This window comes from Lepus europaeus, chromosome 14, assembly GCF_033115175.1.
Source record: "Lepus europaeus isolate LE1 chromosome 14, mLepTim1.pri, whole genome shotgun sequence".
NCBI lineage: Eukaryota > Metazoa > Chordata > Mammalia > Lagomorpha > Leporidae > Lepus > Lepus europaeus.
Genome location: NC_084840.1, coordinates 25,446,391 through 25,462,638, shown reverse-complemented (window position 1 = coordinate 25,462,638; position 16,248 = coordinate 25,446,391). Strand labels below are relative to the sequence as shown.

Genomic DNA, 16,248 nt, shown 5'->3' with positions numbered 1-16,248 from the left:
AGGGTATTCTTATGGCACAGTACACCTGTGCTGGCCAGGACGATAACTACTGGCTCTGTGTGCTATTATACTTTTTGTCAAGAATCATACAAAGGAATTGAAATGAGGATCTCAAAGAAATATCTGCACGCCATGGTCATTGCAGCATTAGTCATAAGAGTCAAGACACAGGAGCAACCTGGGTGTCTGTTGATGAATAAATGATGAAGAAGGTACAAAACTCTACTGTGTACTTGAGCAATGTGCAATGGCACATTATTCAGTCTTAGAAGAACAGCCAAATCCTCTGTTGTAATCCCGTACAACACTTGCTTTATAAAAAACAAAAGGGAGGAATGTTAGTAAAATGACGCCAACTTATCTGTGGCACCATCCATGCCTTGGACCCCCTCCTAGGCTCTGACCCCCATCCCCACCCCCGGGCCATTGCTACAAGCCAAGTGACCAGATGGCCCAACCATAGGTGTCAGCTCCACCCCCACCTAATGGGATTTGCTGCTCCTACTTCCCTGCCCCACCCCCAGCAGAGGTATAATAGGACCTACTTCCTTGGTTTCTCTCTCCTGATCCCTCTTCCCCTAGCCTGTTGGGCTTCTCCCACCCAACAATAAACCTTTCTCTTAAAAAAAAAGAGCCAAGGCCGGCGCCGCGGCTCACTAGGCTAATCCTCTGCCTTGCGGCACTGGCACACCGGGTTCTAGTCCCGGTCGGGGCACCGGATTCTGTCCCGGTTGCCCCTCTTCCAGGCCAGCTCTCTGCTGTGGCCAGGGAGTGCAGTGGAGGATGGCCCAAGTTCTTGGGTCCTGCACTGCATGGGAGACCAGGAGAAGCACCTGGCTCCTGGCTTCGGATCAGCGCGGTGCGCCGGCCGCAGCGCGCCAACCGCGGCGGCCATTGGAGGGTGAACCAAAGGCAAAAGGAAGACCTTTCTCTCTGTCTCTCTCTCTCTCACTGTCCACTCTGCCTGTCAAAAAAAAAAAAAGCAAAAAAGCCAAATCCTACCATTTGTGACCATGTGACTGAACCTGAAGAACGTAATGCTAAGTGAAATAAGTCAGACACAGGAGGGCAAATACTACACGAAGTCTGTTGTATGAGGGATCTAAAATAGTCCAGCTCACAGAAGCTGGGAGCAGAATGCTGGCTGCCAGGCAGTAGGGGGATAGACACAGGGAGGTTTCCCAGAGGTTTTAAATTCCAGTTCCAGGGAAGACAGTCCTAGAGGTCTATTAGAGCACCGTGCCTATAGTGCACAGCGCTGTGCCACATATCCAAAAGTGTGCTAAGAAGGCAGAACTTACATTCAACGTGCTTGTCACACACAGAAGGCAGGAGGACACTTTGGAGGTCACTGATGTGTTTAAGGCGTCAATTGTACTGATGGTTTCATGAGTATATGCTTACCTCCAGACTCTTCAAGTTGTATATAGTAAATAGCTGCAGCTTTTTGCTGGATATTTATACCTCAATAAAGTAGTTTGGGAAAAAAAGGGATTAGGGGTGGTATTTGGCCTAGCAGTTAAGAACAGTGAAGGTATCGAAGTGCCTGGGTTCCAGGGCTAGCTCAGGCTCCCAATTTCTTCTTCCTGCCCGTGCATGCCCTGGGGGCAGCAGGTTATGGATCAAGAAATTGGGGCCCTACGACCCTTGTTGAAGACCTGGATGAAGTTCCCTGCTCCTAGTTTTGGCCTGGCTGATTCCTGGTCATTGTGGGCACTTGGGGAATAATCCAGCAGATGGAAATTCTCTCTTTGCCTCTTGAATAAATTTTTAAAATACACAAAAGTTGTATGATCATTTGTATCTTCTTTTCTAATCTCTTCTTTGGCTTAATTTGTTCAGTTCATCCTTCATTTATTCAAGTGATGTTTTTTGAAAAATGCTTACTGTGTACAATCTCTGTTCTGAGGGCTAAGCACCTGGTGGTGAGAAGAGAACTCTGTCTTCTTGGAGACTGATTTGGTGAGCGAGGCCTCTGCTGCCAAGAGCACAGACAAGTCCATGTGTTATACCTTCCTGGCGAGTGCAGCGAGAAGGGCAAACCTGGCAATCAGCCGAGAGTAATTGAGGAAGCTGGTGCAGGAACTTCTGTTACAGATGGGGGGATCAGGGCAGCCTCCGGGAGGAGATGACACATATGCTGGGACCTGGAGATGGAGCAGGACCCATCCACGTGGAGAGCAGGGAAGAGCAGTGGGAGCCACCATTGGATGTGTTGGTGTTTGTGCAGAGAAGGTCAGCACGTGGTGGAGTGTGGCTGTTGAAGGCCAGGGCTCAGGTGACTTGGAAAGACTGGCGAGGGCTTGAAGGTCACAGCAGGAATGCAGATCTTGGTTGAAGGTCAATGTAAAGAGCCGGAGGGTTTTGATCAGGGAAGCAACATGATGGAATTCAAGTTGCTCTGTGGTGTATGGGTTTGAAGTCAGCGAGCATGGAAGGTTCTGCCATGCTGCTGTCAGAGAGGGTGGTGCATTGGATAGGGCTGCAAAAATGACCTGGAGGTAGGGGGTGGATCCTGCGTGTTGTTTACTTGGGGTTGGAAACCAGACACCCCGCCCCACCATGGATGACTTCTGAAGTTGTTCTTGAAGGGAGATCCGAGCTGCACATCTTGGGATACCAGAGAAGAAGAGCCTGGCATGAGGAAGGCCAAGCCAGAGCGGAGTGTTTAAGGATGGGAGAAGTGTAAGAATCTGCAAAATGCTGGTGAAGAGAGTGAGGCAGATCGGGGTGGAAGAGTATGGGGTTCAGCAACATTGATCTCAACAGTGTCTATTTCATTGGAGAGTGGAGACCGTGCTCACCTTGGGGTGTCTTGAAGGTGATTCGAGTAGAGACAATGTGTTTAGACTTCCTTTTTAAAAAGTCTATCGATGGCCGTAAAGGGAAACAGCCAAGGGGGCTGTTGTGAGAAGGAGGGGTGGACGTACATCTGAAGAAGCTGGGGAAACAATCCTGTGTCCACAGAGGAGTTGATGGGGAGAAAAGACAGGGACTCATGGGTGGGATGGGAAGGAGGTGGGGCGGTGGGAAGAGGAGGAGGCTTAGAGCACAGTGGCCTTTGACAGAGGAAGGCTCTTCCTGTTGAACCAGGACGAGTTCTGCGGCTGAGGATGGAGGCCGATTTGTAGACTTGTGACCGATGGAAGCCTCTCTCTGGTTCTGTGTTTTCAGTGAATTGTGGGTAGGAAGGTGAGCAAAGAGGACAGGACTAAGGACTGAGTACGATTTTATGACCTCTGATCCACCTCTGCAAAAATGACTGTACCATGACATTCACTGGCACAGCAGTGTCAGGGGCAGTGTAGTGAGTTCTGCTCATTTCTGAACCCACATAGGCATGATTTGGGGGCCAGGGGAGGCACTTTCAAGAGGGACAGGCTCTGGCCAATGTGGCTGGTTCAGGATTTTAACTGGGGCATCCCGGAGAAGGTCTGTGGTGGGAAATGGTGTCTTTGGCCAGGAGCTGGTTCCATAAGATGATAGGATGGCATGTTAGCATCAGTCATGGGCCTACAGGAAAGCAGTTCATTAAGTCCCATTAAGTGTCAATGTACAGGGACCGGTGCCATGGCTCACTTGGTTAATCCACTGCCTGTTGTGCTGGCGTCCACATGGGTGCTGGTTCTAGTCCCGGCTGCTCCTCTTCCTATCCAGCTCTCTGCTATGGCCTGGGAAAGCAGCAGAAGATGGCCCAAGTGCTTAGGCCCCTGCATCTTTGCAGGAGACTGGGAAAGAAGCTCCTAGCTCCTGGCTTCGGATCGGTACAACTCTGGCCATTGCAGCCATTTGGGGAGTGAACCAGTAGATGGAAGACCTCTCTCTGCCTCTCCCTCTCACTATCTGTAATTCTACCTCCTAAGTAAATAAATAAAATCTTAAAAAAATGTCAATGTACAATAGAAGAAAAGCATTAAATTAGGAAACTGGACCTGGGCTTAGGGTCCTGTTTTGTCATCTGCAGTATGACTGTGAATAAATCATTGACCCAGGGTCTATTTTCCCAATGCGTGTGATAAGGAGCCGGCAGCCTTCCCCTCCCCTGAGGGCCTGTGAGATGTGATGAGATGTGTCCGTGAGTTCTGAAGGGTATTTCGGGCTGTGCAGATGGGTGAGTGAGAAGATGCGGCGTCTTGGAGCTGGCACGCTGGCTCCCACTTCCAGCTTCTCTGCTTACTCATCCCTTGCGTGACTCAGGGTGAGTCACGTCACCTCCATGTTCCATCTGTAGAACTCCCTCACAGGGTGATTACAAAAATGCCATAAAGGGCTTTGGAAGTGAACGTGCCAGAGAAATGTGATAGATTCGTCAGCCTGATTCCCTTACTCCTTGACAGGAAAACCTTAATCTATTTTCCTTGAACAATCAGTCTTCAAGGTGGACATTCTGGGTCATGTCCATGATGGCCTGGAAGGAACACTTCCTGTTGGCAGAGCCTGGCCCTGAATGCTGTAGGGCAGAGCTGGGAGAAGTAGCATCTGCCTGGCAGGAGCTGCCTGTCTGGGGGAATGGGACAGACACAAACCCATTCCCAGGAAGTACATTCTAGAAGCTACTAGAGGCTTCCATTGGACAAGACTCAGCAAAGGAAAAAACTAGAAGCACTTGTTCCTACAGAAAAGAGGTGGAGGGGAGGCCTGTGCTGTGGTTACCAGGACCACGAGATGAGCTCATTGTCCAGGAGCACCCCACGCCCGCCCCTCAGGGAGCTCAGCTTCTCTGCAGAGCTGTGGAAGCACACGAAGCATCTGGCACAGGACGTGCCCCTGGATGGCGTCTGTAATCCCGTATGTCTTGACTCTGTACCCAGGGATGGCCGCCCTTGGAAGACCTCTAACTCCTTTCCAGATAGCCAAGTAGGGAACCACCCGAGAAAGCTCTTTCTCCTGAGGGTGTTGGTTGTGAAATTGCCTTCCCAGTCTCAGTCCATCCCCGCCCACACCACTGGGAGGAAGGCAGCCAGTCTCGTGGGCATCTTGCTGATCAATATGAAGAATTAGTCCTTTGTCACCATGCTCTCAGAAGACTACGGAAGCCAGAGTTCACTGGATGCAAAATACTGTTTTGGTCGGGAAATTTTTCCTATGGCTATTGATTTTCTGTAATAAAGGACTTGCTCGGAAGAATTTCCATCTCCTGTTTTCCATCATGTTGTGATAACTTTTAAGGAGCTCACATCAGAGTGAAATATATAGGACCTTAAGTCTGACTACAAAAGTGTGGTGTTCCGGGAACCATCTGTAGCCTTTCACGTAAAGAGAATGTGCCTCATTTATCCTGATCAAATGTCCTGACTTCTTGGGTGCTGGTACCCCATGGCTGACATGTAAAAGGCTGTTACATCTCAGAGATGGAAAGAGAGAAGTTGAGCTCGGACCCCTGGCCACTCTCCTTTCTAGTCTAGGGCCCTTGTCAGCTCCTCCTCGAATGGCTGCTGGAGGAACAGCGGCCGGGGCAGAGTCGGGGGTTGACCTGGAGGGAAGCTACTGATGCAGGCCTCCCTCAGCAGGGCCTCGGGGTGTCCTGGAGAGAACCAGAACGGGACATCCACTTAGGAGTAGTTACGGACTATATCAAAGGGCCACCGTGAGAGCAGCCAGTTTTCTCCGAAGGCGCATCTCTCCCAGAGGGTTCATCAAAGAACCACGGAGCTCCAGGGGAATTTGGTTTGTAATCTGCAGGTGGCTGCTTACTATGGGTTCTTCTGAGTTCTAGGCTAGCCACCGAGGCCATGTCCTGCAAATATTCAACCAACTCCCTGATAACCCACTTGCCCTTCTCCCTGCTGAAAGCATAGGACCCTGTCTTCATGATACTCATAATTCGTCTGCATTCACTTGATTTTTACAGATGAAACTTCTTATTTGAGATAACTATAGATCCACATGGAGTTGTGGGAAGCAGCACAGAGATCCCATGCTTCCTTCATTCAGTTTCCCCTGAGGGTAACACTTTAAGCTACATTGTAGCACAATATCACAATCAGGATACATTTTAAAAAATTTTTATTTAATCATTTATCTGAAAGGCAGGTGCACACACACACACACTCACACACACACAGAGCAAGACTGAAACCAGGAGCTCAGAATGCAAACTGGGTTGGGTCTCCCCATGCAGGTGGCAGGGAGCTATTACCTCCTGCTTTCCTAGGGTGCACATTAGCAGAAAGATGGAATCAGGAGCAATTGAGCCCCAGGTACTTAGATCTGGGATGTGCCTACCACCTGCCTCACAAGCAGGATATCGACGCTGGTACAGTCCAGGTGGAGAACACGTCCATCTCCACGAGCATGTCTCACATTGTCTTCTTATGGCCACACCTGCTCCCTTCTGGCCCTCACCCATTCCTGGCAACCACTAATTTATTCTCTTCCTATGATTTTGTCATTTAAATAATGTTGCATAAATGGAATCATAAATATGTAATCTTTGGGGATTGTTTTATCGACTCGCAAGATTAATCAAGATTGTTGTATATTCTCAATTGTCTGTATCTTTTTATTGCTGAGTAGTGTCCTCTGGTTTAGATGGACCGGTTTGTTTAACCATTCATCTGTTGAAGGATACTTGGGTGGTTTCCAGTTTTTGGCTATTATATGAATAAAGCTGCTATAAATTTCATGGACAGGTTATTGTGGGAACATAAGTTTTCATTTTGCTTGGATAAATGTTTAGGTGTATAATTGTTGGGTCAGATGGTAGTTGCATATTTAGTGTTAATAAATCTCCAAACACTCCTGAGGGGCCCTACAGTTTTACACTCCTACTAGCAATATGTGAGTGATTTAGTTTATCTGCATCATCACCAGCATTTGGCATGGCCTCTAGTTTTTCATTTTAACTATTCTGATAGGTATGTACTAATATCTCCTGGTTGATTTACATTTTTATAATGATGTTGAACATTTTTTTTCAAGTATTTATTTGCCCTCTGTATATGCTTTTGGGTGAAATATTTCTTTATGATTTTACTTATTTTCTGTGTATGGATGTTTTATTGTTGAGTTTTGAGGCTTTATAATATAGATCATATATGCTAAGTAGTGCTTCTGTGTTGGACATGTGTTTGCATATATTTCCTCCCAGTCATGGATTGTGTTTTCATCATCTGAACAGGGCCTTTTGCAGAGCAAAATTTTAAATTTTGATAACACCCAGTTTGCCAGTTTTTATTTATGTGAAATTGTACTTTTGGTGTCAAATCTAAGAATATTTTGGCTGGTCCTAGATCCTGAAGATTTTCTCCTTCATTTTTTTCTAAAAGTTTTCTAGTTCTAAATTTAAATTCTCAATCCATTTGGAGTCAATTTTTATAGAAGATGGGAGACTTAGGTTAAAGTTCATTTTTTGGCTTATAGATACTTACTACTGTAGTACCGTCTGCTTCAAAAGCTATCTTTCTTCCACATACTGCTTTTATACCACGGTTAAAAGTCAACTGGGCAAATTTGTATGGGCCTAGTTCTGGATTCTCTATGTTCTGTTAATCTGTGTATCTATTCTTTTTTTTTTATGTTTTTTATTTTTGACAGGCAGAGTGGACAGTGAGAGAGAGAGATAGAGAGAAAGGTCTTCCTTTTTGCCGTTGGTTCACCCTCCAGTGGCTGCCGCAGCTGGCCGATGGCAGGAGCCAGGTGCTTCTCCTGGTCTCCCATGGGGTGCAGGGCCCAAGCACTTGGGCCATCCTCCACTGCACTCCCAGGCCACAGCAGAGAGCTGGCCTGGAAGAGGGGCAACCGGGACAGGATCGGTGCCCCAACCGGGACTAGAACCCGGTGTGCTGGCACCGCAAGGTGGAGGATTAGCCTATTGAGCCACGGCACCGGCCAATCTGTGTATCTATTCTGCCAATACCATGCAATCTTAATAACTGTGGTTATACATTGTCTTAAAATCTGCTAGATGGATTCCTCCCACTTTTTTCTTTTGTTCATCACTTTATAGCTTTATTGAGCTATAACTGATATGCAGAGAAACCTAAAAACCCACGTATGTTTAATGTCTGCATTTTGTTGAGTTTCAACCACTTACTCAAAACTACTTTAGCTATTCGAGTTCCTTTGCCTTTCCACGTAAAGTTTAGAATAATCCTGTGCATATCAACAATCATGGAGGCTCTTTCCTAATGAGTTAATCCAATGTAGTCATTTCCCAAAGCCCTACCTCTAAACACCACACTTGGATTAAGTGTCTACCCTCTTATTTCCCATTAACATAAGAGGCTGGAGTCTAAACTCCTGAGTCTGAGGGGACAAATATCCAAACCGTACCAATGCCCTCCTGTAAAACTCTTCAGTTTACACCCAGTCATACTGGACATAAAATCCCACACCAGCCTGCTAGGTCATGTGTGGTCTGGGCCCCTCTGGCATCCCTGCCCCTCACCCGGTGTGCTTCAGCCACATTATACTACTTCCTTTTCCTGGAACTAACAAGCTTGCTATCTCCCAGGCTCATCACACCAGCGATGCTGTGTCCATACAGTCTGAATGGTTGGTACTATTTTGTGATTCAGGTTTCCATGCAAACATTCTTCCTCCCCCTACTCCTCAACTAACAGTCTGTCAGATCACTGTGTTCCTCCCAACCCCAGCCTCTATTTACCTCTTTCCTGTTTGAGAGAGAGAGAAGCAGACACAGAGGTGTATCTTTGCTGGTTCACTTCCCAAATGCCCACAACAGCCAGGAGTCTGGAACTCATTCCAGCTGTCTCACACAGGTAACAGGGACTCAGTACTTGAGCCATCACCTGCCGCCTCCCAGTGGGCACATGAGCAGAAAACTGGAGTTGGGAGCAGAGCCAAGACTTGAACCCAGGCACCCTGATTTGGGGTGCAGGTGTCTAAGTGGTGTCTTAACTGTTGTACCAAAGGCTCGCCCCTGTTATTTCAATTTGAAATGATTTTTTTTTTTTTTTTGCCTATTAGACTGCGCTCCAAGAGAGCAGGTGCTGTGCTGTTTCCTTCATTGCTGCGTATGCAGTCCCTAGAATTGTTCTGGCACGGAGCAATCCACACTTGTTGAATAAAGTTTCCTAAGTCTCCTGAGCTCAGTTTCTCGCCTGGTGTATAAATTAATAATTGGCTAAAAATACAAGGTTGTATTTAGAATCAAGCAAGAGAATAAATTCAGTTCTGTGGCATATTTGGCCCACTGCTTGGTCCACAGGAAGCCAACTAAGAATTTATCATTGTTTCAGTATGATTATTTCTGTTTTGTTTTTTTTTTTTTTTGTTGTTGTTGTTGTTTTTTTCTCTTTTTTTGACAGGCAGAGTGGATAGTGAGAGAGAGAGACAGAGAGGAAGGTCTTCCTTTTTGCTGTTGGTTCACCCTCCAATGGCCGCTGCGGCCGGCGCATCGCGCTGATCTGAAGCCAGGAGCCAGGTGCTTCTCCTGGTCTCCCATGCGGGTGCAGGGCCCAAGCACTTGGGCCATCCTCCACTGCCTTCCTGGGCCATAGCAGAGAGCTGGCCTGGAAGAGGGGCAACCGGGATAGAATCCGGCGCCTCAACCGGGACTAGAACCCGGTGTGCCGGCGCCGCAAGGCGGAGGATTAGCCTGTTAAGCCACGGCGCCGGCCTAATCAGTATGATTATTTCTATTATAACGTTCACTTCCATTCTTCCATATGCCTCTAGTACTTGCGATCGTGCCTAATGGTCAACTGGGGTATCACAGGTGTTTGTCAGTTTCAAATGTTGACTCGGTAGATGTTTGCAATTCAATTCTAACTTTGTTATCTCTTGGCCATGTTTTTCTGAACAGGTCCTGCAGCTGGGCTCAGACATCCTTCCCCAATACAAGCAAGAGGCGCCAAAGACTCCCCCTCACATCATCTTGCACTACTGTGTTTTTAAGACCACGTGGGATTGGATCATCTTGATCTTGACCTTCTACACAGCCATCTTGGTCCCTTACAATGTCTCCTTTAAAACCAGGCAGAACAATGTGGCATGGTTGGTTGTGGACAGCATTGTGGATGTCATCTTTCTGGTGGACATTGTGCTGAATTTTCACACCACTTTTGTTGGGCCAGCGGGGGAGGTCATTTCCGACCCCAAACTCATCCGTATGAACTACCTGAAGACGTGGTTTGTGATTGACCTTCTGTCCTGTTTGCCATACGATGTCATCAACGCTTTTGAGAACGTGGACGAGGTTAGTGCCTTTATAGGTGACCCAGGGAAGATTGGTTTTGCTGATCAGATTCCACCACCCCTGGAGGGGAGAGAGAGTCAGGTACAGCCCTCAAATCTCAGACCTTGTTGTCATGTCTTTCAAGCTGAACTAAATGTGGGTGGGCAATTTAAGAGTGACTCGGTGGGCGGGAACTAGCATGACTGATGTCCAGAACAGAGGGAGCATGCGTGATGGAAACTCTTGCCTGTTGTTCGTGTCTGCTGGAGCCCCCGAGGCTGTGCATGTCTGTGAATGGGAGTGGAAGAGGCCAGAGGCTTGCTCTTACTCCACGGGGGAGAGCAAGCCACCGGCTGGGGGAGGTGGGGCTGCAGAAGCAGGCATGCATGGCCATTGCACTGGTACATCTTCCACCTGGTTTTCAATTGCTGAATGTCTACCTATTGATTATTCTAATTATGGGGACTTTTCTTATTTTTAAATCTGCTGTTGACCTTTGCCTGTTTCATAAGCAATTAACTCCTGGTAACGTGGATGCTGTTTTCCTCCAAGTGTGCCTTATGTATTTATTTTTGTAAATGTTGGCATGAGTTATTTCATTGCTAATGTGAGTTTGGAAGGTGACCATTTGCTGAGGTAGGCAGGCTGCAGCCTGTGGTTCAGAGCGGGAGTGTTGGTTTTGGATTACATTGCTGTGGATTGTTAATCCTGCAGGCAACGGAAGGAATTAAAAGAAGATAAACACTTTGTGAATGTGTTGGAATTAGGACATGCTCCAACTGTCTTTGTGTGAATGGGTGCCTGGGACACTCTGCAGCAGGAAGGGACCAGTAGGCCTGGTTAAAGTGTATTTCTCCTTTGAAAAAGCAAGGCTGTCAAGCCATTGCACAGAAGTGCCAGATTCTTATCTGGCTTGTGGTCTATGGGAATGGTTCTTTTTCCTGCTCCTAGCTGACACTCCAGATGAATTAGGAGAAAGAGCAGCTCATTTGGAAACTCTTCCATCTTGTTCAGCAGTGGCCCTCTCTGCCTCAGTTTACCGAGGGCCTCAGGGTCCCTGGCTGGGTTAAGGTGGTTGGGTGATCTTGGAAACCACCCAGAGGCTGAACTGAGGCAGGACACAGCGTCAGGGCTAAGGGCTTGTGGGCTCGGCCTTGAGTCGATTGGAAGGAACAGTGTGTTCGCCGCCGGGGTGTGAAGATCTGACGCTGACTGTCTTAGTCCTGGTGCCTTCTGATCAGTGCCAGTGGTGGGGAAGGACACCAACTCCTTCCTCTGGGACAAAGGAAAAGCCTCCTCCCACTTTATATGGTGAAGAGTGGCCCTTCCTGGAAAATACTGCTCAGTGCAGAGCTGGAAGGAGAGAGCTTGGCTCCTCAGATGGTCTGGATGCAGAGCAAGCCCTGTGTGTGTGTGTGTAGACTTCAACACCCCAAGGACTAATTCTTTGGTGGCTTGTGTGGATTTTGTAGCGGGGATTAAATGAATGAAGACTGATCATTGACAAGAGCAGAATAATCCCTAAAGTGAAAGTTGGGATTCTGAAGTGTGAATGTTAGTGCATGTTGGGAATGGTTGGGAATGGTATTTTTCTCTATGAGCATATTTCTGGAAAATTTTATGTTAGTTGGTGAGGCAAATATCACAGTTTTGGCTTAGGTATTTCAAATCAATTATCTCAATTAAAAGAGTTTCATATACACATAGGGGAAATGAAATGTAATTTTTTTAAAAACACCACTGAGGCAGGGGCGAGTATTGGTAGAGCAGATGAAGCCTCCTGCTGGGATGCCCACGTCCCATCTCATCATGGTTTGCATTGAGTCCCACCTCCGCCTCCACTCTGACCCAGCTGACTGCTGATGCGCCTGGGAGGCAGCAGATGACAGCTCCAGGCTGAACTCCCCGCCACCCACACGGCTGACACAGATGGAGTTCCTGACTCCTGGCTGTGGCCTGGGTCAGCCTGGGCTTTTGTGGGCATTGGGAGAGTGAACCTGTTGTTGGAAGCTCTCTCTGTTTCTGTCTCTCTTTCTGCCACTCTGCCTCTCAAATAAGTACAAAATGAATAAATAGACATTTTCAAATACAAAATGGAAAACCGCTGATGAGTGGGCATTTGGCTTAGCGGTTAAGATGCCTGCTGGGGTGCCTGGCTTGGCGTCAGATTCTGCTCCCAATTCTAGCTTCTGCTAATGCATATCTCGGGAGGCAGCAGGTGATGGCTCAAGTAGTTGGGTCCCTGTCAGCCACGTGGGAGACCTAGATTGAGTTCCTGGCCCCTGACTTCAGCCTGAGCCAGACAAGGCTATTGCAGGCATTTGTGGAGTGAACCAGCAAATGGGAGATTTCTCTCCCACTTTTTTTCTCTCTCTGTCTCTCAAATAAGATAAATAAATTAAAAATAGTAATGTAAAAAAAAAACCCCATTGCATTTTTAAAATAAACCACTGGCTATTGATAACAATAGCACTGGATTTTTAAAGGTAAGTGGAACAATCTTTCTGCTTCAGTGGTTCTTGTTAATAATTGGCAGGACTGTAAGTGCACAGGCGTGTGCCTAGGTTACCTGGCAGGTTCACAGAGCACAGAGCTTCCCAGGGACAGTATGTGCTGGGTTGGAACTCCTTTGTTATTGATTGTGAGTTCCCGTGATGGAGCTTTCTGCTTTCTGGACATGAAGTAGACTGTACCAGGAAAAATATCAGTTATCTTCATTGGTATGGGGGTTTAATATCAAAGCTCTTACCATCACCTCTTATTCCAAAATAATAATAGCAATATTAAGAGGTTATCACTCTGATTTGCTTCTGTAAAGACTTGATTTTGGCCAGCGCCGTGGCTCAACAGGCTAATCCTCCGCCTTGCGGCACCAGCACACTGGGTTCTAGTCCCAGTTGGGGCACTGGATTCTGTCCCAGTTGCCCCTCTTCCAGGCCAGCTCTCTGCTGTGGCCCGGGAGTGCAGTGGAGGATGGCCCAAGTGCTTGGGCCCTGCACCCCATGGGAGACCAGGAGAAGCACCTGGCTCCTGGCTTCGGATCTGCGTGGTGCGCTGGCCGCAGGGTGCTGGCTGTGGCGGCCATTGGAGGGTGAACCAATGGCAAAAAGGAAGACCTTTTTCTCTCTGTCTCTCTCTCTCTCTCACTGTCCACTCTGCCTGTCAAAAAAAAAAAAAAAAAAAAGACTTGATTTTAAATTTTATTTCCATTTTTTTTGAAAGGCAGAGAGACACAGAGAGAGCCAGAGATCTTCCATTCACTGGTTCCCTTCCCAGATGCCTGCAATAGGCAGAGCTGGGCCAGGCCACAGGCAGGAGGCTAGTTTCAATCAGGTCTCCCACATGGGAGACAGGAGATGTAATTACTTGGGCCGTCATCTGCTGCCTCTCAGGGCCCACATTAGCAGGAAGCTGGATCAGAAGTGAAGGAGCCAGGACTCCAGCCAGGGATTCCAGTGTGGAATGCTGGCATCCCACGTGGCTGACCCATTGTGCCAAATGTCTGCCCCAAGACTTGATTTCTTGCCAAGCTTTGGCTGACACCGGAAATAACACCCGTTCATCACAGCTGTGGTGCTGTGGGGGGAGATCAGTGTGAGGAAACTGAAGATTTGGCCTCTAGTCCTCTGGGACACCTGTTAGGACAGCAGGGAACCTTGTCACTTAGCCTTCCTGCAGCACCGCTGTCCCATGACACTGTCCACTACTGTCGCATGACAGCTGCCTGGGGGCATGGCATTTGGGCAATGGACTATATGAGTCCCCCCCCCCCCCCCCACACACACACCCCAGCTCCCATGGCTAAAGCCTGGTGAGTTCTAATTGTCATCTGCATTATCTTCGCCTCCGGAAGGTGACTGTAGCCAAACCCCCACCCCTCAACAACTGCCCACAGTGGGCGTGGGTGGGCACCTAGCAGGGGATAGGTAGACCTCTGGAAGCCTTCTAGTTCAACCTTCTTAACTCCCATGGAAGGAGGCAGGCTCAAAGGCGGAGGGGAGATGACCCCATCACAGAACAAACGATAGGATCACAGCAAGGACCCATGCCTGTGGACTTGCCTTGGTTCTTAATGGTGGCAGATTTGATGAAATACGTAGGAGCAAACAACTTCTTGAAGGGTACAGTTAACACTGACCGGGAAGCTTCTGATAGCAGTGGCTTGCCTCTTGGCTTGGTTGAAAATGGGAAGGTGGGCCCTGGGGATTGGGGTGGACAGAGGCGTTTTCTCCAAAGCACCTGTCTTGGCAAAGGGCGATTTCAGAAGCTTGATTCAATTAGTGGGGATGAAGGGCTGCTGGTGGTTGGAGGGTGCTGTGGAGGCCACAAGGCAGCCCACCTGCCGATCTTGGATCTCCCTGGGTGGGGGGAAATCCCTTTGGCAGGAGAATGCTGGCTGATGGCTCCGCAGGTTCGTGTTCACCAATTGCTCTCTTCCTACCCACGACCTGCCATGGAGTCTCCAACCTAAGGCTGCAGCTCCCTCTGTCCCAGCTTCTTCCCCTGGGAGAGTGTGGGGAAGAAATTAGAAATTATTAACTCATTTCTTGTAAAAAAATAATACATGGAACTGAATTGTCCCTGGTGTCCTCCTAATTATGCCAATGGACTTGCGTGCCTGTGGAGGCCACCAAAGAAGAGGGGAGAGGGCAGTGGCTTTGCCATCTGTGTGTGTGTGGACTGGCACATGGGCCCTCCCAGGGGCTCCTGAAGTGAGAATGTTGACCCCAGCCAAGGCCTAGGACAGGAGACAGCTCGATGAAGTCGCTGAAGCCTGGTTGTAACTCCAGCCCCTGTATATGTCGCCCATTCAGAGCTTTCAGCCACACAAGCCAGCCCTTTGGCTCAACTTGTTTCATTTATGTAGATGGCCTGCATTTGCGTCATTCTCCAGTCTGGTGGTAATAATCTGTTTGGGAATATGTTTGCACATTAGTTAAATTGGTTGGAGAACAGTCTGGAAACTGTGTGAACTGAAGCTTGCAATGGGTACGTCGAAGCAAAAACCAATGTGTCTCTTTCAAGCACTGCATGGATTGTTGGCCTCTGTGCTTCCTGGATTCAAAATGGAACTATTGACAAAACAGATTCACTCTTCTAAGGAGAGCTTATTTCTGCAAAAGAGGAGAGGTGCAAAGTGGAGAATGGAGCCAATTGTGATATCACCAGGGTCAAAATGCTGGCATCCTGGAGCCTGGAGTTGGCCAAGAGTGTCCTCTCCCTGGCTCTGTAACTTCAGACAGCAGTGCGGCAGCCAGTGTTAGGGATGTGGCTGACATGCACTGAGACCCCACTCACCAGGGCCATGCTCACCTTAGAGAAGGAGGGGCCAAGGCCCCGGCAACAGGGCCCCTTGGCCTCCTGCTTTGAACTTCCCCCGAGATCACCTGTGTGCTGGCTCTGTGTGGCACTGAACTGGAAGGCGATTTGTCACGCAGGTGTGGCTCAGCCACCCAGCTGTCCCATCTTATGCAGATCACTCCATCTTCTGGGACTTGGTTTGCTCACCTGTGCCTTGGTCCATCCTCTCTCTAACCTGTGGCTCCAGAACAGGTGCTTCCATTATTTGGCGGATGAGGAGAAAGGGGCTGGTTGTTTTTTTGTGTGATGGCAGCTATTCTGAGGTGGTGAGGCTGGACGCTGGGCTCAGACTCCTAGGCTTGTGCTTTGTCTGGCAGGTCCTGCTGCCTCCTCGGAGAACCTGGAGGCTGAGGGACCCAAGCAGTGCATTGCAGGCCCTGGACCTCCTCTTGCCTCCACTCATGGTAACTGTGTTTGCTGGAAGCTGCCGGGATCAACTTTGGACTGTTAGAGGTGCTGCCCCCAGGAAGGCGAGAGGGCGAGAAGGCTAGAGGGAGGCTGGATAATGGGTGCCCAGTTCCAGGCAGACAGGAGTGAGTTCTCGTGTTCCACAGCACAGGGGGTGAATGTTGCTTCCAGGGATTTGTTCCATATTTTATAAAGAATCAGAAGGGAGGAGTTTGAAGGTCCCCAACATAAAAAAATGATGCATGTTAAGGGAGATGGAAATACTAATTACCCTGATTCGATCATTACACATTGGAAACCTGGATTGAATTATCACACTACTGCATAAACATGTACAA

General features: G+C 48.4%; 1 protein-coding gene across 2 annotated transcripts in view; it reads left to right on the top strand.

Annotated features, from left to right (window-relative positions):
* Positions 1-16,248, top strand: part of KCNH1 (potassium voltage-gated channel subfamily H member 1) — a 377,968-nt gene that overhangs the window by 66,918 nt on the left and 294,802 nt on the right. Inside the window, exon 6 of one of the 2 annotated variants that reach the window (XM_062211318.1) lies at positions 9,770-10,162. In XM_062211318.1, coding sequence (XP_062067302.1) covers positions 9,770-10,162 — 393 coding nt within the window. Of the gene's footprint in view, positions 1-9,769; positions 10,244-16,248 lie in introns of both variants that reach the window. The other variant, XM_062211317.1, reaches the window with a different exon arrangement.